General features: G+C 37.9%; 1 protein-coding gene across 3 annotated transcripts in view; it reads left to right on the forward strand.

Moving 5' to 3' along the window:
* Window positions 1-6,386: 6,386 nt before the first annotated feature.
* Use1 (Vesicle transport protein Use1) overlaps window positions 6,387-27,698 on the forward strand; it is an 87,204-nt gene continuing 65,892 nt past the window's right edge. For 2 of the 3 annotated variants that reach the window (XM_090390848.1, XM_090390850.1), the window contains exon 1: window positions 6,387-6,727. In XM_090390848.1, coding sequence (XP_090246974.1) covers window positions 6,626-6,727 — 102 coding nt within the window. In that variant the 5' untranslated portion in view covers window positions 6,387-6,625. The remainder of the gene's footprint in view (window positions 6,728-27,698) is intronic. The other variant, XM_090390849.1, reaches the window with a different exon arrangement.

Genomic DNA, 27,698 nt, shown 5'->3' on the forward strand with positions numbered 1-27,698 from the left:
GAAATTTTTCTAAGCCTTTTTTCGACCGGTTCCCGAGTTAGTTGATCTCTTGCACGGGCAAGCGACTTTTTTCTTCCCGGAAACTCAAGAAAATCGACCATAGAACCCACACTATTTCAGATATTAAATATATTGTGTTAGAGTTAGGGATCACGACATGACGGCACTTATTAAGCCATTCTCTTCACTGCGTGCCTCTTAATTAATTGCCTTGGGCAAGTTATCTCTGATTGGGTACCAGTGGAGATTGAACTGCCCACTCAGCCTTCAAAAGTTAGATAGGGCTAAACGGCCTTCCCTACTCCCTATACGGAAATAAAAAGGCGTTAGCGGATTTTATTTTATTATGGGAAACTCCAAGGACTTCTTGGACTCATCGAGGGAAGTCCTAAACATCATATCAAGAACAACTATTCAGCATTTGCACAGTATGTGTCATACTTTGCTTTGAATTCATTTACAACAAACTCTGGAAGCTTATTACACTCATTTATCACTCTCCAAGTAAAAAACCTATTTCTAACACCCTTGCAACTACATTCTTGCTCAGTTTCCATGGATGGCCTCTAGTTCTCCCATCACCAGACCAGTTGGGAAAAATTTCCTCTGAATTAATCTTGTAAAAACTCTTCAGTAATTTGAATGTCTCAATCATATCACCCCTTTTCCGCATATCAACCAGTTTCTGTAACCTGTAGATCTTCAACCTGTTCTCGTAAGGCTGATTGCATACACTAGCTATCATCTTTTTCACTCACCTCTGAATTCTCTCTACCTCCTCCCCAATAAAAAGAAAACCAGGGGCCCAGATCTGGACACAGTAGTGAAGATGGGGTGTTATCAAGGCTCGATAAAGAGGAACAATAACTTGCTTATCTTGCTCGTCAAAATATTCTACAGCAACCAAGTGATCTAATGAGTTGGTTTAGCCACTTTTGCTATGTGCCCCCTAAACTTCAACTCCCTATCCACCAACACACCCAAATCTCTGGCTTCGTCAATCTCCTGGAGTCCAGTTCCACCAATGTGATATACTGCTGCTAATTTTTTTTTTCACCCCAAAATGCATAACCTTACACTTTTCTACATTATATTGACATCCATTCTCATTAGCCCAGACTGCCAATCTATCCAAATCATCTTGCAAAATTTTTACATGAACAGTTCCTCTGAAATCCTTTCCTAGATCATTAATGAAATTAAATCGAAGTGAGTCTAAGAACAGAACCCTGTGTGGCACACCACTAGTAACAGGCCTTCATTTGGACCTGACTCCTGAATACACTTCTCTCTGATATCTCGCTATCAACCACCCTTCTATCAATCTCACCAACACTATATCCATCCCCATGTGCTGCAGTTTACTGATTAGAATTTCATGTGGTAGCCTGTCAAAGGCTACCACATGAAATTCAGCAAAATTCAGCAAAATTTTGCTGAATTTCATTTTTAGCAAATTTAGCTAAAAAATGTAGCAAAATTCAGCGGTATCACTGTAAATCCATTACCCTTATCCAGATCAGCTGTTACTGTATTATAAAACGTAAGCAAGTTACTGAGGCATGATCTACCCTTCAAAAAATCATGCTATCCTCCATACAGTATCCCATTTTCATCTATCCATTCCTGTATTTTGCTCTTGACTACTATCTCCAAAATCTTAACAACGATTCCTGATATGCTGATCGGTCGGTACGTTGGACGAGCACTCAGCAGTGGCAGCTTGGCTTGATATCATAGGTGTGCTGCAACTTTCGAAATATACATATACACACTCTAAGTACATTGTAAACGTGTTTGGATAAAATGTCAAAATTATGGTAAAAATTTAAAAAGAAATTAAACATCAAAAAATATTGTTTATTATCGATAAAATTATACAGTTTGGTATAATTCAAAATGACTTTAAAATAAAATATATTTTAAAGTCATTCTGCTTGTTTTCTTTCATGAAAAATATTGTTTATTATCGATAAAATTCTAAAGTTTAGTATAATTCAAAATTACTAAAAAATAAACTCCATTCGTCTTGTTTTGTTTCGAGCGAAAAGATCAATAACTTTTTCCTTGATGTTTGTGACTGTTGAAGAATTTTTTCTCCGTTGAAATCAAGTGCATTTAACCTACCCTGATTCATTGTGCTCCTCAGAAATGCTTTTATTCTCTTTAATATTGAAACACAACGTTCAGGCTCTGATGCAGATAGGAACTGTCAAGAGAATTTTTATCAATACTGCAATTTCACTAAGAACACAATCTAATTATTTTCTGTGATAAATTTTAACAAGTCAATTAATTGACTTGCATGTCGGGTTTATTGCAGAATACTCGAAGTTTAGTTTCAAGTTTTTGTTTGTTGATCATGGGATATGCTTCAGTGGTCAAATTTATTTCTTCTGTAGGCAATTTATTCTTAAAATGAGCTAATTTATCATTGTTAAATAAGTAAATAAAAAATAAATAAAATAAGTAAGACGGAGTAAACACGATAAGCACTATGAACACTCTACTATTAGCGCAAACAGCATATAAACAACAGTGGAACTGTCTGACGGACAGTGCCACATTACGCTAATTGCTCGCATCTCACAATGACGTGCATATGCTTGCGCACATAGCAATATGACCCTGTGGTAAACACTGTGATGCTAGCGTCCTTCTAAGTACTACAAAATAGATTTTGATTATTTTCTATACAAAATAAGAGAGTTGTATAGGATTGTTGATAACAAAATTAAATATAACAAGCAAATATAAATAAATTAATAAATATATTTATATATCGAGAAAAAAATGGAGCCTGTGTAGCTCAGTGGATGTGGCGTTTTCACACCACGGCGCTTGACCGCACGAAGGAAGACTTTGTTTCGAATCTAGTCGTGGACTAGAGGAAATTTTTCTAAGCCTTTTTTCAAACAGTTCCCGAGTTGGTCGATCTCTGGCATGGGCAAGCGGGTTTTTTCTCCCTGAAACCCGTGTTTTTCGTCCCGTAAACTCAAGAAAATCGACCGTAGAACCCACATTATTTCAGACATTAAATATATTTTGTTAGGGTTAGGGATCACGAGATAGCGGCACTTGATGAGCCGTCTCTCTTCACTGCGTGCCGCTTAATTTATGATAGCATTGGTCCAGCTATCTCTGATTGGCTGCCACTGGAGATTGAACTATCCACTCAGTCTCCGAAAGTTAGATGGGGCTAAACGGCCTCGCCTACTCCATATATACGGGAATAAAAAAGGCTTTAGCTAATTTTTTTTATCGAGAAAAATTGGGGGTGCTGCAGTTCTGCAGTGCCTATGTACGAGCCACCCATGCAGCAGTCTTGGAACCTCCTTTATGCGATGGAACTATCTTCTCCTCTTTCCACCCCCTTGGGACTAACCCAGAGCTGAGATTTAATTAAACAATATGGTCAAGCCAAATAACAATTCTTTTGCTGCTTCACGTCAGACTCGAGCTGTATACCATCCAATCCCATAGATGTATTTACATTAAGGGATTGGATATACTATTTTATATTATATCCAATTTTACTATTGGATTGGACATACTATTTTATATCCAATCCCTTAATGTATATACATTAAGGGATTGGATATATAAGTTCTGTAATATACTATTCACCTCCATTTCATTCAATTCAATTCCGGAATCAGCCATTCGTTCTCTCATACCTGCAATATCACAGCCTGGATGATATACACTTGCAAAGTGTTCGCTTAGTAATTCTACTATTTCAGCTGATTTAGTTACCTCCCTGCAATCGGCTTTCCTTAGAATCATTTTGCCATATACATTTTTTCTTTTACTTGCAGTATATCGAAAGAACTCTTTGGGATTCAGTTTAGCTTGCATTGCTAATTTCCTTTAATAATCTGCTTTTGCTTTTCTTACCACACTAGTTACCCTTCTTGCCTGTACTTTGTACTGTTTGTTTGCCTGAAAGTTACCTTTCTCTTTAAATTTCATCCACAACTGTTTCTTTTTTTACAGCTCAAGCTTAATAGTGTTATTCATCCATATAAACTCCCACTTGACTTACTCTCCGGATTCTAGATATGCAGTCAACCATTACCTCCCTCAAACGCTCCTTAACCACTTCCCATGCACTATCGATATCCAACCCTTGCAGTTTAACATGCTATTGCACTGATTAAGCAATCTCCTAAGCTTGTCATACTTACTAGCCCAGTAATTCCACATGTACTCTGTCTTAATTGAAAATTCCACACATTTAGCCACCTCCCAGGTCAAAACGTTGTGATCATTCTCACCAATTGGTGACAATATTACTAGGTAAAGCACTATCGAGAGAGAAGATTGAGAGAAGATATTCAATTCTTTGTTGATGGTGCTATATTTTGGGAAGTGCAATTTCAGGAAGCTTTGATTGTTAGTATTATGAGAGGATTTGAAGATTGTACTGTTGGCAGATGAATTGGGAAGCCAGTTACATAAGTTAAAATCATACACATTGGCCAGAAGGATGGAGTGAGATATGTATTATTAGAAAAACATTTCCCCAGGAGGAGAGTGATCAGGGATGTTTGGTATTTTGGGAACTGAAGTTGTAAATTACAAAAGTTGCAAAGCTAATCCAGAGATTGCTGCAATAATGAGAAAGACAACACTGAATTAAATAAAGGTATCTAAGTAATAATTTCACAGTATAAGGCACTAATTAAGCATCTAGATTTCTATGCACAGATTGGTTACTTGATATCTCTGTGTTATAGAAAATCTGAAAAAATTGCAGTGATGAGTGCCTGGGGGATATCATACACACTCAATGGAAAAAACATTAGACATGTCTACCTAATAGCGTGTCGGTCGTCCTCTAGCGCGAATAACAGCCTGTCCTCTCTGAGGCATTGACTCCATCAGATGCTGGAGGTAATTCCAGCCATGCCTGTTGCAGCATTGTCCATAACTGTGCTTTAGACGTGAGATACATCGATGAGATGTCTCGTTCTATGCTGGGGCGTAGCTAGGGGAAGGCCGATGGGGGGGGGGTCCGCCCCGGGCGGCACTTTGCGTTTAAGAAATCGTGCTATACTACAACAACTGAGTGATGAAATAGACTTCGACGATTTTGCTAACGGAATAGCAAGAAAAATAACAGTTTAGAATGTTGGCATTAAAGTTTTGCTTCAAAAATAAACATAGTGTTTTAATTTATTTCCCTATATGTCGTTTTGATTTTCTGTAGTATTTCTGGTGTGTATTGAGAGGGGCTGCAAACTCAGGGACCATCCCAGGCAGCAAAAGCCCTAGCTACGGCCTTCTACGCCATACCAGAAAGATTCGATCAGATTTAAATCCGGAGACCGTGGGGCCGCTAGATGTTTCCAAACTCAGATGAATGTTCCTCAAGCCAAAAAGATGTCTGATAGAAAGTTAAGAAACATGATGCGAGACGAAGCTCTTTCGAGGGGATTTCATCAGTGGGAACTAGCTCAATGGTGATACTGACGGGTGCATAAAGGACCACCAGCTAGCAAAATGGTCTATCGTTTGTTAAAATACTCTAGATGAGAGAGAATTTTGGCTTTTTTTTTTTTTGTATTGTCAAAGATTAAATGGTGCTTGTCACGAAATCATATATCAATTTCAATCTCTTACCCAAGCGTGAGCAACAAAAGTTTGTACGAGTCCAGTTAACACTACTGAGATCTCAATGAGGTCAAAACTAGTTTAGTAACCCGTCGCATAATACATGGTCATATGAAAGTTCGAAAGGATTATTATTATTATTATTATTATTATTATTATTATTATTATTATTATTATTATTATTATTATTATTATTATTATTCGTGACACCTCCAAGGAGTCCGAAGACTCATCGCGGGAGGACACCTACAACTGTCTCAACCGCTACACTGAACCTCTACTACGAAACATCTCCATCAACGCCATCTACCGCCCACCTCCACCAATACCACAACTAGTATTTTTTGTCTGTAAATTGCGTGTGTTCTGAAGGGCCGATTTGTCTGTATGCGGGATGAAAAACCCGAGTTTCCGGGAGAAAAAAAAAAAAAAAAACCTGCCGTATGAGATCGGCTAACCCACTTTCGATTGAAATCGTCCAGTTAAAGATTCCTCCCATCGCCACGAGAATCGAACTTAGGCATATTCCAGTCGAAGGGCGCAATTGACCCTTGTTTTTCCAATTGCGCTACGGAGGAGTATTGTGGATAAAGATATACTGAGATATTTCAATGTGAAATTAACTGCTTCTGTGTGCAAGCAATTTTAATGGAGAAGGTATATTTTGTGCACATTTTATGCTCACAGTTGAGTAAAGAATTAAAATAAGAGTGTAATGTCTTGGCAAAAATAATTTACTTTCTAACCGACCTAAAAAGTTTAAGCGAAGATTTCATTCAAAGCGGCCTCTTCTGGGTGATGTTGATATGTTTGATATGAGAGGTATAGGTTAATCAGAGTTTAAAATAAATAAACAAATAAAATGCTGTTATTTAGTTTATTTGATTGATGGTGACTAAATTTGCAATATATTGTACTCGTGCTGGGAGAGGTCGTTACACCTTTAATGTGATATGTTCATCAGTTTGATATACAATAAGCTCTTAACATTTGTTTAATTTAATGTCAAATGGCTCCTCTTTCAAGACTGGAAATAAACTTTTGTAGGTTATTAGCGCAGTGTGAATTAATGGTGTCAGAGAAGCAGTCTAAAAATTGGAGATTTGAAAAGGTAAATAGCAATAATGGCGAAGATTATTTTTATAAGTTTTAATTAACAAGTACCATGAATAATTTTTGCTTTGATCACAATAAAAATAAAAGACCAAAGTAATGATTTAGGAATTTTTTGCTTATAAGGTTTCATTAAAGAAATTAAATTAATTCAGTTACTAATAAAAAGCAGATATATATATATATATATATATATATATATATATATAAAGCAGATTTACCAATCATCGGTTTTAGGTATCATTATTGTATGGACACCTCCATGTATACCAAAGACTGGTCACGAGAGACCCAAACTATCCACACAATTTATCATACCCCTTCTTGAACCCATTAATAGATAAAGCACTCACTACTTCCTCTGGCAACCCATTCCACTCATTCACAACTCTCTGAGCAAAAAATATAGTCCTCACATCCCTACTAACCACACCTTTATTCAACTTCCCTTGTTCTGGCTCCTCCAGCCAAGTGCCGAAACATTTCCATTCCATCAATCCTATAAAGCCCTTTAAGCAACTTAAATGTTTTTATCATATCTATTAAATGTTTCTACCATATCCACTCTTTTTCCCCTGTCAACCGACCTGCAATCCACACCCTCAATCTCTCTTCATAGGAAACATTCCACAGACTCACCATCTTGGTTACTCACCTATGAATTTTCTCCACCACTTCCTCATCCTCAAGAAACCCAGGAGACCAGACTTGAGCACAGTAATCCAGATGTGGATATATCAAGGCTTTATAAAGAGGACTAACAACTTTCTTATCTCTGCATATTAATGTGGTCTTCAAGAGCCATGCAATATTATAGGTTACTTTAGCAACCCTAGCAATATGTCCTCTAAACTTCAACTCTGTTTACCACCACAACCACCCCTAAATCTCTAGCATCATCTATTTCCCGGAGTATAGCTCCATCAATGTCGTACACAGCTTGTAATCTATTTCTCGACATTAAATCTATGCCCATTATCTTTTGCCCATACTGACAACCTATTTAAATCATCCTGCAAGCTCTCCACATCGCCTTGATTAACTATTATCTCACCTAATTTTTCATCATCAGCAAACAACTGAATATTTCCTTTCAGGTTATTTCCTATATTATTTATGTACAAATTAAGCAGCAATGGTCCCAGCACTGAACCTTGCATCACACCATGTCATCTGTTTTCACATTGATTCTGCCTCTCCATATACCACTTCTTAATATCTCTCTAGCAGCCATGCTCTTATCCACTTTACCAGTGTCATATTCATCCCCATTTGTTCTAGTTTGCATAACAGAGTTCCATGTGGTATTCTGTCAACTGACTTTGCAAAATCCAACAGAATTATCATGCAGCCATTTCCTTTATCCACCTCTGCTGTTACTCTATTATAAAAAGACAGTAAATTACTAAGGCATGACTGACCCTTCATACTGTATCATATTTTTATCCACCCTTTCTTGAATTTTTTTTGACCAATTTTTCCAGTACTTTTACCACCACACCTGAGATACTGATTAGTCTATAATTTTCTTCTTCAGTTTTAGAACCTCCTTTATGCAAGGGAGTTATTTTGCCGTCTTTGCACTCCCTTGGAACTCTACCAGAGCTGAGACTTAAATTAAATAGCCTAGTCAGAGGCATTGCTAGTTCCATTGTATATTCTTACAGAGCCCAAGCTGATATCCCATCTAATCCCACAGCTGTATTTTACAATGAGATTCTGCAATTTCCTAAGAACCTCCAGTTCATCCACCTTTGTTTCCTGCTCCATTCAAAAGGCAATGGGTTCAAATCCCATTGTGGGCATGGATGTTTGTGATTTTATGTAATAATACTAGTGGTGGCGCAGTGAGGTAGATGGCATTGATGTAGTTGCAGTTCATTGTACTTTGTGGATAGTAGGGGCTCTCCCTCGATGAGTCTTTGGACTCCCTGCAGGTGTCACATAATAATAATAATAATAATAATGCCCTTGCAAAGTGATCACTCAGTAACTTGTGAGTTACCGAGTTGTGATATTCCATAATCATTCTTCCTCTTACTTGCCACATAACAAAAGAATTCTTTGGGATTTCCTTTGGCCTACTCAGCTAGATTCTTCACATAATCTGATTTTTGTCATGCTTATCACAATTCTTGCCTGAGCCTTTTACTGTTCATCAGTTTGCTGCTCACCTTTTTCTTTATACTCACTACAGCATTTTTTTCTTCTGCAGCTTGTGCATAATGATATTAGTCATCCATTTAACATCTACCTGATTAATCCTCCTTACCTTAGGTACACGCTTAATTATCTCCAATGCACTACGAACATAAGACCCTGTAGTGTTTTATGATGGCACAGATTTAAGCTTCTTCCTAAGCTTGTTATATTCGTGTATCAGTTACTTTATGAACTGAGAAGACCGAACATGTGATGTGATTGGAGTTGTATGTTTTTATGGTACTAAAGACATAATGATCTGATTATATGCAAATGAGAAGTGGTACACATGAGAATAGTAATATTCCCCACAACAGAGTTAAATGTAACCATTCAGAGCTATTCAAATGAGGATAGTGTAAGAATGCACATTTCTCTTTATGTGAACTTTCCTCAAGGAAACTGACCTTTTGCAGGATTTTAGTCTTTTCGAAAGAACTCTGCTTAGAGTTCAAAGCGTGATCAGTAAGGCCAAACTTCTAGTTCATCTTTCTTGGTATGATTTTGATACTCTCCTTATGAAGCAATTTGCAGGTCTGCTGGATTGATTAAAGTAGGATGAATCACGGATTTCACATACACCAAGTGATACCTATCCTTGGCTGTAGCTAGAAATGAAAATACTTATGGAACAAGTAGAATAACTTTTAAACACGATCATACCAAAGTGCACTCAGAAATGCCTTCAGAATTACTGAGTGCACTTCAACCTCTCAAAAGATAGCCATTCTTTGTTGCTGAAAGCAACAAAGAATGGCTGTCTTTTGAGAGGTTAAAGAAGAAGCAACCCTGTCATTCGTTGTTTGTGGTGGTTTTGCTGAAGTAAGGCATCGATGATAAAATGGTGAATTGAATGAATAATGGTTATGTTACAAAATTTCTGATGAAGCAGTGTGTCCCAGGCATCTGTTTTGGGCCCATTGCTGTTTATTTTGTATGTAAATGAAATTAGGAAGGTCTTGAATGGATATATACAGTTGTTTGCAGATAATGCAAAATTGGGAAGACTCATGAGGAGTAGAATGGATGTTGTAGCCTTGCAAATGGACTTGAATAGACTTTCTAAATGGGCAAATGAATCTGACTACCAGCTTAACATAGCAACATGTAAGTTTTTAAAGTTTGATGGGAACATCTTAGAGGAGTGGAGGAAATGAGAGAACTTGAGGATATTGGTGGATAAGGACCTGAAATTTCAGGGACAATTTTGCTAAAATTGTGAGGACATCACGGTGCATCATGGCAATGATGCAGAGAACACTGACATGCAGGAGTAAGGATGTTATGATTCCATTGTATGAAGCTTTGATCAGACCATATATATACAGTAGATTACTTTGCACAGATTTGGTCACTAGGTTTCAAAAGGATGGAGATGTTGGAAAGGGTTTAGAGATGATTGATTTAGATGGTTTCTGGTCTCTGTAATGTTGAGCATGAAAACAGATTGAGGGAATAAATAGCAGAGTCTAGGGGATAGCAGGTGGGGCATGATCAAGACCAGAAGCTCTGTAAGGAGAGTGGTATGAGTGAAGATTGTGAGAAGTAGGTTTTTTTGCATTAAGAGTTGTGGGTGGTTGGAATGCATTAAATGCACCGTAAGTGTGGTGGTTGTGGAGACAGTGATTTAATTCACGTCATGGTATGATGAGTTGTGTGTGTGTGTGTGTGTGTGATGGAGGACCTCCTTTAATGAGCTGTTAACTCCATAGATATTGATAATGATAATAAATAATAATAAAATCCTGAAAATAGTCAGGAACATGTAAACTATCTGCATTCTGAATGGTTCAGAATCAGAACAAGTTAACTACAACTATTTAGGCACAATGGGTAATGAAGATGGCAAATTATGTGGAAATAGACAACCAAATAAGCAAAGTTGGTGTGGTGGAGAACCAGTCTAATAAATTTACATGGAAAAATTAGTAAAAAAACTAAACTAGCAGTATAGAAATCAATATTCAAGCTAATTTTAACTTATGGATCTTAGAGTTTGGATGGAAATAAAGCAATTGATCAAAGATTAGAGACAGTAGATATGAGATTTTTGAGAAAAGGTAGAGGAATGAACAAATACTTTCAATGGCAGCATCATATTAAAAATAAAGATATTAGGAAGGAACTTGGGGGTGCTTAAGGGTCAAAGCTGTATACCTGAGAGGAGACCTCCACATAGCCTTTAAAAGAATGCGGAGAACCGACCAGGGCTTCTGACTTAATGTCCAATCCTCACCTTCTCGTGGTGCACCCTGTTGGGTATCTACTTGGATACTGAACGAACGAGGATGGGCTGGCAATTTGTGATTTAGCTGACCAAATTGTATTCTTATTGGTTAAACCAAAATAAAAAATGATGGTACGACATGACAAAATTTCATGCCGGCTGGGGCGTCGCCCGGTTAAACAAGGCCCCCATTGTGTTCGCCAGGGAACCAGGGCGAACAGCGAAAAGTCAGCTACTGGAACAAATCTGAAAACAAACCCAAACTCAACATCACCAGAGTTAAAGATCAGTACTATCAACATAAGAAGCCTGAATGACAAAGAAATGGAGCTAGCTGAGGAATTAGATAAGTACCAGATCGACATAATAATGGTGACTGAAACAAAAAAGACAAAAACTGGTGAGATCTTTCTGAGCAATAAATACAAAATGTTATATTCAGGAAATGACAATCAAGGAAAAGGAGTAGCCATAGTATTCAATAAAATACGAGGCTAATCTTCTTGAATGGCAGTCAGTCTCAAGTAGAGTAATGTGGGCAAATATGAGAATGGGGAACTGGACAATGAGACTTATTTGTGCCTATGGTCCCACAGAAGGTTCTACTAAGGTAGAAGTGGAGGAATTTTTTGAAGCTATAGAAAAAGCAACTGACACAATGAAAAAAGGAAAAGTTGGTCCTTGTTGGGGATCTAAATAGCAGAGTAGGAAATGATTGTGAGACATACAAAAATATTTTGGGAAAATTTGGAGAAAAGAGCAAAGCTAATAATAATGGCAAATATCTGTTGGATTTCTGCTCAGGACATGGACTGATTATTACTAACACCATGTTCCAACATAAAAATGTGCACAAATTCATATGGTGAGAAGAGGCAAGGAATAAGAAAAGTCTCATTGACTGTTATTGTTAATAGTGATGCTTTCTCCCTGGTACACTCTGTACACCAGAGTGTACAGAGGATTTGAAATTGGAAGCGATCACTATTTAGTCTTGAGCAGGATAAAATTGAATTTCGTATTGAAAAGAATAACATGTAAGAAAATTTTAAAGCGAATAAAAGTTGAGCAGCTCGCAGATGTGAACTGTAGACTAAAATACACAAAGATTATTGAAGAAAAAATGAAAGAGTTTGAGAACAGGAATCAAACCTTGGAGATTCAGTGGCAAACTCTGAAGAAAACATTGATTGATTCAGCCAGAGATGCATGTGGTGAGGTTGTCTGCAAGGATAAAAAAATCAGAACTCCCTGGTGGACTCAGGAAGTTAAAGAGGCAGTGAAGGAAAAGAAGAAAGCATATCAAAAGTTCCTGTCAAATAAGTCATCTTGTGCTCTTAAAGAATACAGAGACAAATGCAAGAATGGTAAAACTGTGTAAAACTAGCTAAACAAAAGTCATGGGAGGACTTTGGCAAGAATATAGAAAATAAATATCAAGAAGGTGGCAAAATATTCTGGAGGTTGTTGAAGAAGCTTAGGAATGGAGGAAAGAGTGCTGTAAAAGGAGTTAAGTTAGAGATGATAAAGGTGACATGAAAATGGGAGAAAAAGATATCCTTGAAGTATGGAGTAATTACTTTGAAAAACTGCTAAATGAAACAAGCAGTGGTGACAGCACAGTGGCAAAAAACACTGACCAGGCATGCAGTCAGGAATACATATCTACACTTGAAGTATAAAAAGCCATCAAGGGCTTGAAATGTGGAAAGACAGCAGGAGTAGATGATATTCGACCAGAAATGCTGAAGTATGGTGGTATAAGAGTCTTACAGTGGCTGCACTGCATAGTTCAGAAAGCCTGGACAGAGAAACGAATTCCTGATGATTGGAGTAGAGCTCTCATAGTACTCATATATAAAAAGATAAATAAAACTGAATGTGAGAATTACAGAGGTATTTCCCTGCTGAGTGTTCCTGGCAAGATCTATGCAAGTATACTTGAGAAACGGTTGAGAAGAATTGTGGAAGAAAAGCTTGCTGAAGAACAAGCTGGATTCAGGCCAAATAGAGGCTGTCAGAATCAGATCTTCACTTTACGACAAATAGTCGAGAAAGCATGGGAATATAACAGAGATCTGTATTTAAGTTTTGTCGATTTGGAAAAGGCATATGACAAGGGAGAAGCTATTCAATACGCTACAGTTATATGGTGTCAATGGGGCATTATATCAAGCAATACTTAGTCTTTATTTGAGTTGTAAGTCAGCAGTTAGAATTGAAGGAAGCACAGGAAGATGGTTTAATATTAAATCTGGTGTGAGACAAGGATGTACATTATCCCTTCTGTTATTCATTATCTATATGGATCACATTATGAAGGAAAGTGGTATTAAACACGATATCAAAATTGGAGATGTTAATGTCAGCTCTTTGCTTTATGCGGATGATGTTATACTTCTAAATAAATCTGCTACAAGCCTGCAAGATTCTCTGACTAAATTGAATAGCTGTTGTAATAGATATGGTATGAAGGTCAGCAATAAAAAGACAAAGACAATGAAAATAGGCAGAATCATTGAAAACGTCAACTGTGCTGTGAATGGAGAACCTGTGGAACAAGTGAAACATTTCAGCTACTTAGGCACGATTTTTACTGAAGATGGTAAATTAAATATAGAAATTGACAACAGAATCAGCAAAGCTGGTATGGTAGGAAGTCAATTGAATAAATTCATATGGAATAAGAGAGAAATTAGTCGGAACACTAAATTAGCTGTATACAAGACAGTGTTCAAACCAGTTTTAACTTATGGATCTGAGAGCTGGGTCAGAAGTAAAACACTTGACCAAAGACTAGAGACTGCAGATATGAGACTCCTGAGAAAGATTAGAGGCATGAACAGATGGCATCAATGGCAATATCGTAAAACGAGGATATTAGGAAAGAACTTGACATTGTCTGCATCCAGGAATGCGTTAGCAGAGCTAATCTCAGGTGGTATGGTCACTTAAACAGAATGGGTGAGGAAAGATTAGCAAAACAAGTGTTCTCTGCCAGGTTGGCAGGAAAACGACCCAGAGGAAGACCAAGATATAGGTGGATTGATATGGTACAAAGTGCCTTAGACGATAGAAATATAAGATCTGATTATGTTGGAGTCTTGACAAGTAACAGACTGATTTGGAGGAAAATTGTAGATAGGAAGTTAGTAATGATGTAATTTTTTTCATGTAGTACTATCATATCCTGTACACCCCCTTGAGGGTACATGGCAGGAATTTGATGATGATGGAAGGAACTTGACATTGTTAGCATTCAAGAATGCATGAGCATAGCTAATCTGTATGGTATGATTACTTAAACAGAATGGGAAAGGAAAGGGTATTGGAACAGATGTTTGATATCAGGATGCAAGAAATAAAACTGAGAGGAAGACCAAAATCTATGTGGATTGATGAAGTTAGGAGTGTCCTTGAAGACCGAGAAATCTGATCTAGCAGTCTTGTGAAATAACAGATTGATTTGGAGGAAAATTAATAGAAGGCTAATAATGATGTAAATTTAATCATGTAGTACTATTATAGTGTCTTATATAACGCCTTGAAGATACATATATCAGAAATATGATGTTAATGAAGAAAGAGTAGTGATGGTAGGATAACCTGAGCGAATACAGATGAGTGGGGAGGTGTCAGAGCAAGAAGAAATAGTTGACTTATTGATTAATCATGTTGCAATGGTGTATTATTTAAATAGATATAATGCAGTGATTAAGATGAAAGCAACCCTTTTGAGAATAGAGGTTGATATGAACTGGAGTTGCTTAGTATATTACAAAATCTCAGTACATCTATGGGATTATATGTTATATTGGCCCTCATTTTATAAACATTTTGGAACAGATAGTTACAGAAAAAAACTGGATCCAGCATGTAAACAGAATCCAGTTTTGTTTTGTTTTTCTGTAATTATCCCTTGTTTGTCCAGTTATTTCTTCTCTTCATTTTGTGAAAATTCTTTTTTTTCCCCTTAACTAGTAGAGTGCAACTTGGTTCTCAAAAATTTAGGTTTTGATTATACCATTTTTTGTTGGTCTGTTTTTTTCATTGTCTTTGTTTAGCTTCCACATACTATAACATGTTTAGTTAAAATATTGAATAAATATTCTTAACTTTCTATTTTTTAAAATTTTTTTTTGTTCTTTATTTGATCTAAACTGTAATATTACTAATTCTCATTCTGACCATGAGTCAGTAGTCTGCTGATTCTTGTACAGTTAACAGACGGAACTGAACCCACGATATCAGTTTTACAGTAAAAATAAATAAAGAAAGAAAGAAGAAAGACAAAATAAAAAATAAGTAAATAAGAAAAACAGTTCAGATTGCAGGATTACCCACATAAAAGTTCATCTGTTCCTAATATTTTGGTCAAGTTTCCGAAGGAGTGGAAGGAAGTCAAGATTGTACCACTTCATAAAGTAGGTGACATAATTCAAGCATTAACTTGAATTCTGTCACTTACTAAAGTCTAAAGGATAGGTAGAGAGAGTAACCTCCCTGTCACTTAATTAAGTTATAGGCCAATCTGTGTGTCAGATGTTATGGTTAAAGTGTTGGAAATACTGGTGAGAATCAGGAACCAGAATTGAGTTAGCAACAATGGTTTTCTACATCGAGTTTTTACAAAACTCGATTTAGAAAACCTCTGTAAAATCGATGTAATCGATTTTACAGAGGTCAAGTCCCATGAGAATGTTTACAAAAATAACCTTGCTTGTCTCTGTATATTTTATTGTAAATAACCCAATGGGAATTAACTGTATTTACTCCTTTAACAAGAATATTTTAGAATGTCAAAAACAAAGGCAATGTTTTGTCACCGGAACTTTGTTTAATAGCTCTATATGAGGGCATAAGAAAGTTGTTTACGATTTTAGTGTATGAGAAAGTTGCTTACAAGATCTGCGCATAAACACCTCCAAAGTCGGTACCTGAGAGATCTGAAAGGTTCAAACAAGTTTCCGCTGCCTGGCAACATACGATCAAAAGAGTGCACGGAGGGGAACAGAGAACAGGTCAAACTCAAAAGAAGATTGAAGAGTCATGCCAAATTCTTTGGGGGTTACAACCCTTCATGTGAGGACTCAGAGCAGGCATAATAAAAAAGGGACTGAGCTGAGATTAGAGGGCTTCGAGTTGTCGACAGAGAGAGGGAACTCGGTTGGCAGTCAAGAGAGAGGCAGTCATCAGAAGTCGGCAAAAGAGGAGAGGAAGGCCCCAGTTACTAAAGGCAGAGGACAGTTGGAACCAGAGCGGAGGCGAGCTGCAGACCATAAGCGGAGTCCGAACCAGAGGCAGTTGGCAGAGAACCAGAAGTTATGGCGAACCCGAACCAAGAGTGTCGGATGTCCTTTTTGCCATGGGAGGTCAACCAGAGTAAAAAGCCGCAGAATGATCTTCGAGCCTGTATGCTGAAACTCCTTGCCTGAGCCTTTTGAATACCGAAAAAAATTGAAGTCCAAGGCCCGCCAGTAATCCGATGAACCCTCTTAAAGCAAGTCTCTCCAGATGAAAGCCAAGACCTGAGGAAAGAAAAGGGCATAGAAACTTTAATGCAGAACCTTTTGAAGAATGTGTGACAAAGAGCCTCTGTAAGTTCCATCTTTAATTGTAAATTACTTTTGTAATCTAGGAGATATGTTATAGATGGACTGATAAGGAGTATCTAAGAAAGTCCTCTGATCTGTTATTGATTGAAATATAACTTGTGAGATAACTTGGCATAGTCAGCCAATCTCTTTGAGAGTAAATTAGTGTCAGTAATTGAATAAAATACGCAGAGGAGTATTTGAGTAATTATATTGTATAGTTATCTAGTTTTGAAAAAAGAAAGTTTGGTTCTTTATGCTAAGTCTAAAGGATAGGTAGAGAGAGTAACCTCCCTGTTACTTAATTAATAATTAATGTACTTTATATTTATTGTAAATAAATGTTTTATTTAAATGCGAATAGTGCTGCTTGATGTTTACTTTACAACTGCACTGTTCCTAAAAAAATCGGACTTGTGAGCTAGAAACAATTAAAGCATTAAAAAGTGCAGTTCAAGTACTTAAAGAACCATGACTGTTTATATAAACTTTGTTGAAGTAATTTACGCTAGTAAGAGAGAGAGAGAGAGAGATTTACCGGACATACTACTAAGTTTTCTGCCGATATAAAAAAATACTGGTGGCACAGTCTAACAAATAAATTTTCCAGTGTTCATAGGCATACGACTAGTAAACATGGAAGGTGGATAAACTTAGTACGCAGCAGAATAAGAGAAAGGTTATGAAAGAAAAAGCGTGCACTGCTAATTAGAATAAAGATAGAGTAAAGATATTACAATAATAGGCAAATAACAGCATCCAGTACAGTGTTATCTTTGATGGACAGCATTGATTTGCTAAGGAGAGATTATGTTTTGGTAATCTACTTACCTATTTCAATAAGGTGACAGCAGCATTGGATGTGGGAGATGGATAGTATATTTAGTTTGCAAAGGCTTTTTGATAGACTACCTCATGATAAGTTGATAGCGAAACTAGAATGAATGGGTTTGGATATTAGACTAATGCAGTGGATTGGCTATTGGAGATTGACAGGTATCAACAAGTTGTGTATGAAGGAACAATATCCCAGAAGAGAAAAATCACTAGTGGTGTGTCTCAGGATCTGTTTTAGGGCCATTGCTGTTTGACCTGTATGTTAATGATATTAGGGAAGATTTGAAATGGGATATACAGCTGTTTGCAGATGATGCAAAGTTGGGAAGGACTATGAGGAGTAGAGTAGATGTGGTCTTACAAGAACACTTAGTGAATGAGCACTGCAGTAAGGTTTTATAATTTGGAAAACATATGTAGAATATACTTTTGGTGTGGATATATTGTTGAAGGTAGAGGAAATTAGAGATCTTGGGGTGATAGTGGATAAGGATCTGAATGTGAGGACCACACAATGAATTCTGGGAATGATATCGAGGACACCAACTTGTAGAAGGAGAGTCTGGTTCCATTGTATAAAGCTCTGATTAGGCTTCATGTAGACTACTGTGCACAGATTTGGTCTCCTGGTTTTCAAAAGGATGAAGAGATGTTGAAGAAGGTCCACAGGCAATTGACAAAATGCTTTCTGATCTCTGGAATATTGAATATGAAGAAAGGCTGAGATGATGCAGATTTCAGAGTCTAGTTGATAGGAGAAAGAGGGATGATATGATAGAGATGTACAAGTTAGAAAGGAGATGTTATAGGATTAACGTTGAAGAGGTTTTTCATAAAATGGTGGAAGATTGGAGAGGATGAGAGTCATCCCTGGAAGCTGTATAAGGAGGATGGGAGTGAGAAGCAGGTTTTTTGCATGGAGAGTTGTGAATTCATTGCCTGGAATGTGGTGTCTCTGCAGAGAATTTGAATGTGTTTAAGGCACAGTATGATGAGCTCTGTGTATGACAAAAGGGATCTCCTAGATGAGTCTCTGTCTACATTGGGGTCTTAGGATAATAATAATAATATTATGTAACATGTCAGCTCTAAAACTAAAAGAATGGTTCATGATTCTTGTTAAGTGTGTGCACATGCTGATCTTCATATCTTGGACAGTCTGCAGATTTTGCCAAATTCACAGCAGAATTTTTTTTGCAAAACAGAGGAAATCCTGATAAAGCTTCGTTTCCTATTTCAAACATTGATGTATCTATCTCTTTCTCTCTATGGTAGACAGAATTTAAGTTTAAAGGACATATTTCTAAAGAAAGGATTAAAAGAAAGGAAGACGTCTTTCTAAGGTAGCCCATAAGATTACTTGGCTGTTGAAGAACACATTAACATGTAGAGAGAAGGAAGTTGCTATGCCTCTTTATAAGGCCTTGATACTAACATCGATTACTATGCTCAAGTCTGGTCCCCCTGGGTTTCTTGGGGATGAGGAAGAGATAGAGAGGATTCTGAGGCGAGTGACAAAGATGGTGAATGGCCTGTTGAATGTTCCCTGTGAGGATAGATTGAAGGTATGTGGATTGCAGAAGTTAATTGATAGGAGAAAAAGAGGAGATATGATAGAAACATTTAAGTTGATTAAAGGGTTTTTATTATTATTAACATTTGACCTCCATGGAGTCAGAGACTCATCGTGGGAAGTACTCACTATTGCATACAATGCTCATCCAACCGCATCTTAAAATGATTCAATGTGTTCACATCCGCAACACACTCAGGCAATGCATTCCACTCACCAACCACCCTTCATGCAAAGAACCTGCTTCTCACTCCTTTGCTCACACCCTCCTTATACAATTTCCAGCAATGGCCTCGTTCTACTCCCCTCTCCCATTCCATGAAAAATCTCTTCCATGTCTACCTGATAACAACCCCTGACTATCTTATATGTCTCAATCATATCCACCCTTTTCCTCCTACTCACGAGGCTCTGCAACTTACACTCTCTCAATCTGTCCTCGTACTCCACATTCCAAAGATCACTGATTACCTTTGTGAATCTTCTCTGTACCCTTTCAAACATATCCTCGTCACCATGAAAACCTGCGACGAAATCTGTGCACAATAATCCATATGTGGCCTTATACAATGGAATCATAACCTCTTTATTTCTGCATGTCAGGGTTCTCCATATCATTGCCATTATTCGATGTGATGTCTTCACGACTTGTGCAATGTTGTCCATGAATTTCAGGTCCTTGTCCATCATCGCTCCTAGATTTCTCATCTCCTCTACTTCTATTCAAGTTTCCCCACCAAGTGTATACTTTGCATCCCATCGTTGCTTACGAAATCTCAAAACTTTACACTTGGCAACATTGAACTGACAGGTCCACTTACCTGCTCATTCATGCAATCTATTCAAGTCCTCTCGTAAGGCATTAACATTAGCCTGACTGTGCATTGCTCTCCCCAGTTTTGCATCATCTGCAAACAGCTGGATATCACTAGTTAAACCCTACCCAATATCATCAACATACAAATTGAACAACGATGCCCCCAAAACTGACCCCTGCAGCACACCACTAGTGACCTTTCTCTTTCGAGATACTGTACCACCATATGCAACTTTCTGATAAACCTATTCGACAGCCAGTCACTGATGCAACACAGAAGTCTGTTATCCAATCCCATCTGTTTCAATTTATTTAAGAGCTTGTCATGTGGCAGTCTATCAAAAGCCTTGCAAAATCCAAGTACACCACTATATGCATCTCCCTTGTCCAAGGTATTTGTCACCTTGTTATAGTACGTAAGTTAGTGAAACATGATCTCCTCTTAACAAACCCATGCTAATAACCACAGAGAACTCGACACTTAAGTTCCTCATGATTCCACCCTGATGGATGAAACACCCCTATAAGTTTTATAGGATAGATGTAGGGGGAAATTTTTCAGCACTTGGCTAGAGGGATCAGAACAAGGGGTCCTCCCTGGAAGTTGAATAAAGGTGTTGTTAGTAGGGATGTGAGGACTAGATTTTTTGCTTGGAGAGTTGTGAATGAGTGGAATTAATAGGTTAAAGAAGAGGTATGATTGATTAGGACGATGAGTCTTCTGACTCAATGGAGGTGCCCATATAATAATAATACACACACACACACACACACACACACACACACACATTGGCAGAACAGAAGAAATCAAGTTAAAACTTTTAATTTCATAAACTAAATACAGACATGGATTTTATGACTGTTATGTCTATGCAAAAAATAAAATAAAGTTATTATTTTTATGGCTATTATAGCCTGTTTTTTTTGTTTAGGAGTGTCCCTTATTTTAAATACATTGGCATTTTTACTCAAGAAATTTGTAGGGCATTATAAGTGAACACAAATAAGCGACAAAAAATGCGCTTTTTTGTCAGATACAACATGCGGTCGTGACATAGCCCTACACTCATCTCGAAAACGTTCCAATAATGGTCACACAACCGAAACGGCTCGCACCCCCTTTAATGCTCTCCCCATCCCAGTTTTCCCATAAAACCCTTCCCCAAAGAAGCACGTTTAAGTATAAATAATATATATATATATATATGTATATATATTGTTTTAAAAAAACCCGGGTTTTCAAATTATTCTTCCCACCTTGCATGAAACACTCCCCCCACATTCCCCTCCCTTTTTTTTTTTTAACAGCCTAAGAACAAAAATATGGAGAATGAAGACATCCTAGCATCTAAACAAGGTATGTACAAAATTTTCTTCCTCAATTATTCTGCTATATTTTCCTTTAAAATTCACTTATAATACCCTAAAAATTTCTTGAGTAAAAAAGTCAATGTATTTAAAATAAGACATACTCCTAAACAAAAGCAAGCTATAATAGCTGTAAAAATAATAGTTTTGAAGAGGAGTAACATGAGTCCCAGAAATAATACCTAAAATAAAGTTATATTTTATTGTTATAAAATTATATAAGTTAAAATAAATTATATAAGTTTTATAGGTTATAAAATAAAGTTATATTTAGGATATCAAGTGTTGGCTATTGGGTTTCATGTAGATCCAATTTTGTTTATTTTTGTTTAGTTTTGCTTGTATTAATTTTATTATTAGTTCTTTTAAAATATTGTCTTTTCATTTTTTCGCATAATATGTATTTTGTAGTTCTCATGAATCTCATTTCACTCATTTTTATTCTTTATGTTTGTTTATTGTCCAAATTTCACTGTCATATAGTCATTATTATTACGGCAACTCCAACGAGTTGGTAGCCTTGTCGAAGGAGGCCTTAACATCATGTCAAGGACAACAATTCGACATTCACAGTATCTATCATACCTTGCCTTGAACTCATTCACCGTCATGGCACCCACAACAGACTCTAGCAGCTTATTCCATTCATTCATCCTCTCCAAGTAAAAAACCTAGCTCTAACACCCTTGCTGACCACATTCTTGCTCAGCTTCCATGTATGGCCCCTAGTCCTCCCACCACCAGTCATATTCTCAAAAATATCTTCTGAATTAATCTTATAGAAACCCTTCAGTAATTTGAATGTCTCAATCATATCGCCCCTTTTCCGCCTATCAACCAATTTCTGCAACCCACAAATCTTCAACCTGTTCTGATAAGGTTCATTCCATAGCCCTGCTATCATCTTGGTCACTCATCTCTGGAACCGCTCCACCTCCTCCCCATCAAGAAGAAACCCTGGTGCCCAGATATGGGCACCAGAATAGTCTAGATGGGGTCTTATCAAACCTCGATAGAGGAACGATAACCTATTTGTCTCTGCTTGTTAAAGTATTTTTCCGCAACCAAGGAATTTGATGAGCTGATTTTGCCACTTTTGCGATATGCCCCCTAAACTTCAACTCCTTATCCACCAACACTCCCAAATCCCTGGCCTCGTCAATCTCCTGGAGTACAGTTCCACCAATGTGATATATTGCTGCTAATCTTTTCACCCCAAAATGCATAACCTTACACTTTGCCACATTAAATTGACATCCATTCTCCTTAGCCCAGTATTCCAAACTATCCAAATCATCCTGCAAAATTTTGACATCCTGTGCACTCACTATTGCTCTACCCAACTATGCATCATCAGCAAACAAATAAACACTTCCTCTCAGATCCTTTCCTATATCGTTAATGAACAAATTGAACAGTAGTGGTCCAAGAACAGAACCCTGGCACGCCACTAGTCACAAGACGTCTTTTTGACTCCACTCCTGAATAAACCACTCTCTGGTATCTCTCCTTCAACCACCTTCCTATCCATCTTACCAACCCTATATCTATCCCAATATGCTGCAGTTTACTGATTAGAATTCCATGTGGTATCCTGTCAAAGGCCTTAGCAAGGTCCAGTAGAATCACTGTAAACCCATTACCCTTATCCAGTTCAGCCGTCACTGTGTTATAAAACATGAGCAAGTTACTGAGGCATGATCTACTCTTCACAAATTTATTCTGTCCCCTATACAGTATCCCATTTTCATCTATCCAATCCTGTATTTTCCTCTTGACTATTTTCTTCAAGACCTTGACAATGATTCCTGATATGCTGATCGGTCGGTAATTTATAACAGCAGTCTTGGAACCTCCTTTATGCAGTGGAACTATTTTCCCCTCTTTCCACCCCTTCAGGCTAACCTAGACCCGAGACTCAAATTAAACAAAATGGTCAAGGGCACTGACAATTCTTTAGCCGCTTCATGTACAACACGAGCTGGTATACCATCCAATCCCACAGATGTATTGACATTGAGGTTTTGTAATAGAGTATTCACCACCACTTCATTCACCACAATTCCCGTATAAGCTATTGGTTCATTCATTCCTGCAATGTTACCACCTGAATGATATACTCTTGCAAAGTGATCGCTCAGTAATTCCCCTATATCAACTGAATCAGTTACCTCCCTACCAACGGCATTCTTTAAAATCATTATTATTATTATTATTGTTCGGGAAACTCCAAGGAGTCGACAGACTCATCGAGGGAGGCCCTAACATCATGTCTGGAACAACTATTCAACATTTACACAGTATCTATCATATCTTGCCTTGAACTCATTCACGGTCGTAGTACCCACAACAGACTCTGGAAGCTTATTCCACTCATTCACCACTCTCCAAGTAAAAAACCTAGCTCTAACACCCTTGTCAATCATGCGCTTGCCCAGCTTCCATGCATGGCCCCTAGTCCTCCCACCACCAGTCATTTTCAAAAATATCTTCTGGATCAATCTTATAAAAACCCTTCAGTAATTTGAATGTCTCAATCATATCACCCCTCCTTCGCCTATCGTCCAATTTCTGCAACCCATAAATTCTCAACCTATTCTCATAAGGTTCATTCCACAGACCTGCTATGATCTTGGTCACTCGTCTCTGGACCCTCTCCACTTCCTCCCCATCACGAAGAAACCCTGGTGCCTATAACTGGGCACAGAAGTCCAGATGGGGTCTTATCAAGGCTCGATACAGAGGAACAACAACTTGCTTCTCTCTGCATGTTAAAGTATTTTTCATAAGCCAAGTGATTTGGTGAGCTGTTTTAGTTACTTTTGCAATGTGTTCCCTAAACTTCAACTCCCTATCCACCAGTACTCCCAAATCCCTGGCCTCATCAATCTCCTGGAGTACGGTTCCACCTATGCGATATACTGCTGCTATTCTTTTCACCCCAAAGTGCATAACCTTACACTTTGCCACATTAAACTGACATCCATTTTTCCTAGCCCAGTCCTCTAAACTATCCAAATCATCCTGTAAAATTTTGACATCCTGTGCCCACACAATTGCTCTACCCAACTTTGCATCATCAGCAAACAAGTGAACACTTCCTCTCAAATCCTTTCCAATATCATTGATGAATAAATTGAAAAGCAGTGGTCCAAGAACAGAGCCCTGCGGTACTCCACTAGTCACAAGACGTCTTTTAGACTCCACTCCTGAATCAACCACTCTCTGGTATCTCTCCTTCAACCACCCTCCTATCCACCTTACCAACCCTATATCTATCCCCATCTGCTCCAGTTTACTGATTAGGGTTCCATGTGGTATCCTGTCAAAGGCCTTGGCAAGGTCCAGTAGTATCACTGTAAACCCATTACCCCTATCCAGTTCAGTCGTCACTGTGTTATAAAACGTGAGCAAGTTACTGAGGCATGATCTACCCTTCACAAAACCATGTTGTCCCCCATACAATATCCCATTTTCATCTATCCAATCCTGTATTCTTTTCTTGACTAATTTCTCTAAGACCTTGACAATGATTCCTGATATGCTAATTGGTCGGTAATTTACAACAGCAGTCTTGGAACCACCTTTATGCAGTGGAACTATTTTCCCTTCCTTCCACCCGCTCGGGACTAACCCAGACCTGAGACTCAAATTAAACAAAATGGTCAAGGGTACTGACAATTCTTTAGCTGCTTTTCGTACTACACGAGCTGGTATACCATCCAATCCCACAGATGTATCGACATTGAGGTTATGCAATAGACTACTCACCTCCACTTCATTCACCACAATTCCCGTATAATCTACTGGTTTATTCGTTTCTGCAATGTCACCACCTGGATGATATATTCTTGCAAAGTGCTCACTCAGTAACTCAGCTATCTCAACTGATTCAGTTACCTCCCTACCATCGGCATTCTTTAAAATCATTCTGCCATGTACATTTTTCCTTTTACTTGCTACATATCTAAAAAACTGTTTAGGATTCTCTTTAGCCTGCATGGCCAATGTTCTTTAGTAATCCTTTTTTGCTTTTCTTACCACACTCGTCACCCTTCTGGCCTGCGCTTTATACCGTTCATGTGCCTGCCGGTCACCTTTCTCCTTAAATTCCCTCCATAGTTGTTTCTTTTTTTGCAACTCAAGCTTAATGGTGTTATTCATCCATTTAACCCCTACTTGATTTATTATTCGGACTCTAGGTATACAGTCAGCCATTGCTTCATGCAAGCACTTTTTAACTACCTCCCATGCACTATCAACTTCTAGTCCTTGCAGATGTACATGCCATGGCACTGAGCCAATCAATCTCCTAAGCTTGTCATACCTTCCAGCCCGATAATTCCACATGTACCCTGTCTTAATTGAAAATTCTACACCTTTAGCCACCTCCCAAGTCAAGACCCTATGATCACTCTTACCGATTGGTGGCAATGTGGTCATATTTGTTACAGCCAAATCCTCAGATGTAATTACTAGGTCAAGCACTCTCTGACCCCTAGTATTTTCCATTACATGCTGTCGCAGATAGTTATCCCTTAATAACCGCATAAAATCCAATTCCTTCCTCCCGTGTGTCCTCTCCTCACTCCAATCAATGCGACCATAGTTGAAATCTTCCATAATAATCACCCTCCTTCCACTCATTTCTTCTATTTGCTTGTGCATATTGTCACCACCATCTTTTCCATCACCTGGTCTATAGCAGCACCCAATTGTATATTTAGTTCTGCTAGCCAGAATCTCACACCAAATGGCCTCAATTGTGCTCTTTTCTCTATCCTGCAATTCAACTTCTATTCTCCTTGGCTGTAGCTCATCAGCTATCATCAACAATACTCCTCCCCCCAATTTATTCTCTCTGTCATTCCTGAACAAACTATACCCATCACATTCAATCCCACTAGCTATATCATCTACAGTCAGCCCTGTTTCACTAATACCAATAACCTGTGGTCTGGAAGTGCCAACCATGGCCAAAAACTCTTCCTTCTTGTTCCTAATACTCCTAGTATTAGTGTACATGAATTTAAGACCCCCATTAGTCCCAACCCTACCTTGATGCCTTATATTAACTATCCCACTCTGGTTTGTTGTCCTTATTTGCTCTAGCATATTACATTCATTCTTACATTCAACTGCCTCCCTAAGGACTGTATATCTACTTCCCCCCCCCTAACAAATCTAGTTTCCCTGAATTTGCACATCCACTACATTCAGCAATATTTTCTCAAGTCTTCTTACACCATAACCATTCAAATGCAAGCCATCCATCTTATATAGATCCTTTCGCCCATCAAACTCATTCCACAAATTCCACACCACTCGTCATACATAACCCACGCATAAAGTCATTTGCAATTATGGCCCTCCTTTTAAACATTTCACTGTCATACCGTGGCAAAAGACTAATCATTCTAACTCTCTCACTCTTTTCTTTTGCTACCTCAAACAATTCATTCAGGTCTTCTTCTATCATTTCCGTTTTATCTCCTTTCAAATCATTCGTACCTGCCACAACAATCATTTCTTTCACCCTTTCCTTTTGCTCTCTAATAGACTCAGTTACATCCTTTATGGTCGCACCAGGTTGGTACGATTTTGTCAAATCCTCTACTAACACACCGCGTACTAACGAGTCTCCATACAGCACTCTATCCTTCATTTTGTTCATGTTCACATTCATACGCCTATTTTTCCTGTCATACCTTTTATTATTGGTTGGTTCATTCAGTCGACTTTTGTTCATGCACTCTAGCTGCTGTTTTGCCCCCCTTTCTATCGCACCATTCAACAACGCGATCTCATTCAATGCATCTATCTCATCTTTTTTATTCTCTGAGAAACCATTTATACTATCATTCACACTTTCTACATTCCCACTCTCATAATTCTCATGTACAACCTTGCCGTTTCTTGTCATATCGCTATTTTCTTCATTCTGAAGTTTGACAAAAATATCACACTCACGATCCGAAATACACTTCAATTCCTCATTCTCCCTACATTTTCTACACACATTCAATCCTTTATTATCTTCTATCCACACTCCGACTGCACTCTGTAAAGCATACATTTCACAGCTAGTACACTGACTCTTTTCTTTTATACTATTGTTCTTTGATAATGATGGCGAACCATCATTACTGGCCGCCATTTTCCTTTGTACAGGTGCCATAATTATTGCAACGTGTTTTATCAAATAATAAGTTATACACACCAAAAACACACAAACAGACGCACTAAAATATGCAAGGCAAACAAACTACGCAATATTAACTAATTTTATCAACGATAACTGAAAATAATACTTATCTTATCAGGAGCTTGCACGAACACTCTGCCATATAC

The sequence above is a fragment of the Typopeltis vanoorti genome, chromosome 3, assembly GCF_054136105.1.
Source record: "Typopeltis vanoorti isolate ZY-2024b chromosome 3, IOZ_Tvanoo_1.0, whole genome shotgun sequence".
In the NCBI taxonomy this organism is placed as follows: Eukaryota; Metazoa; Arthropoda; class Arachnida; order Uropygi; family Thelyphonidae; genus Typopeltis; species Typopeltis vanoorti.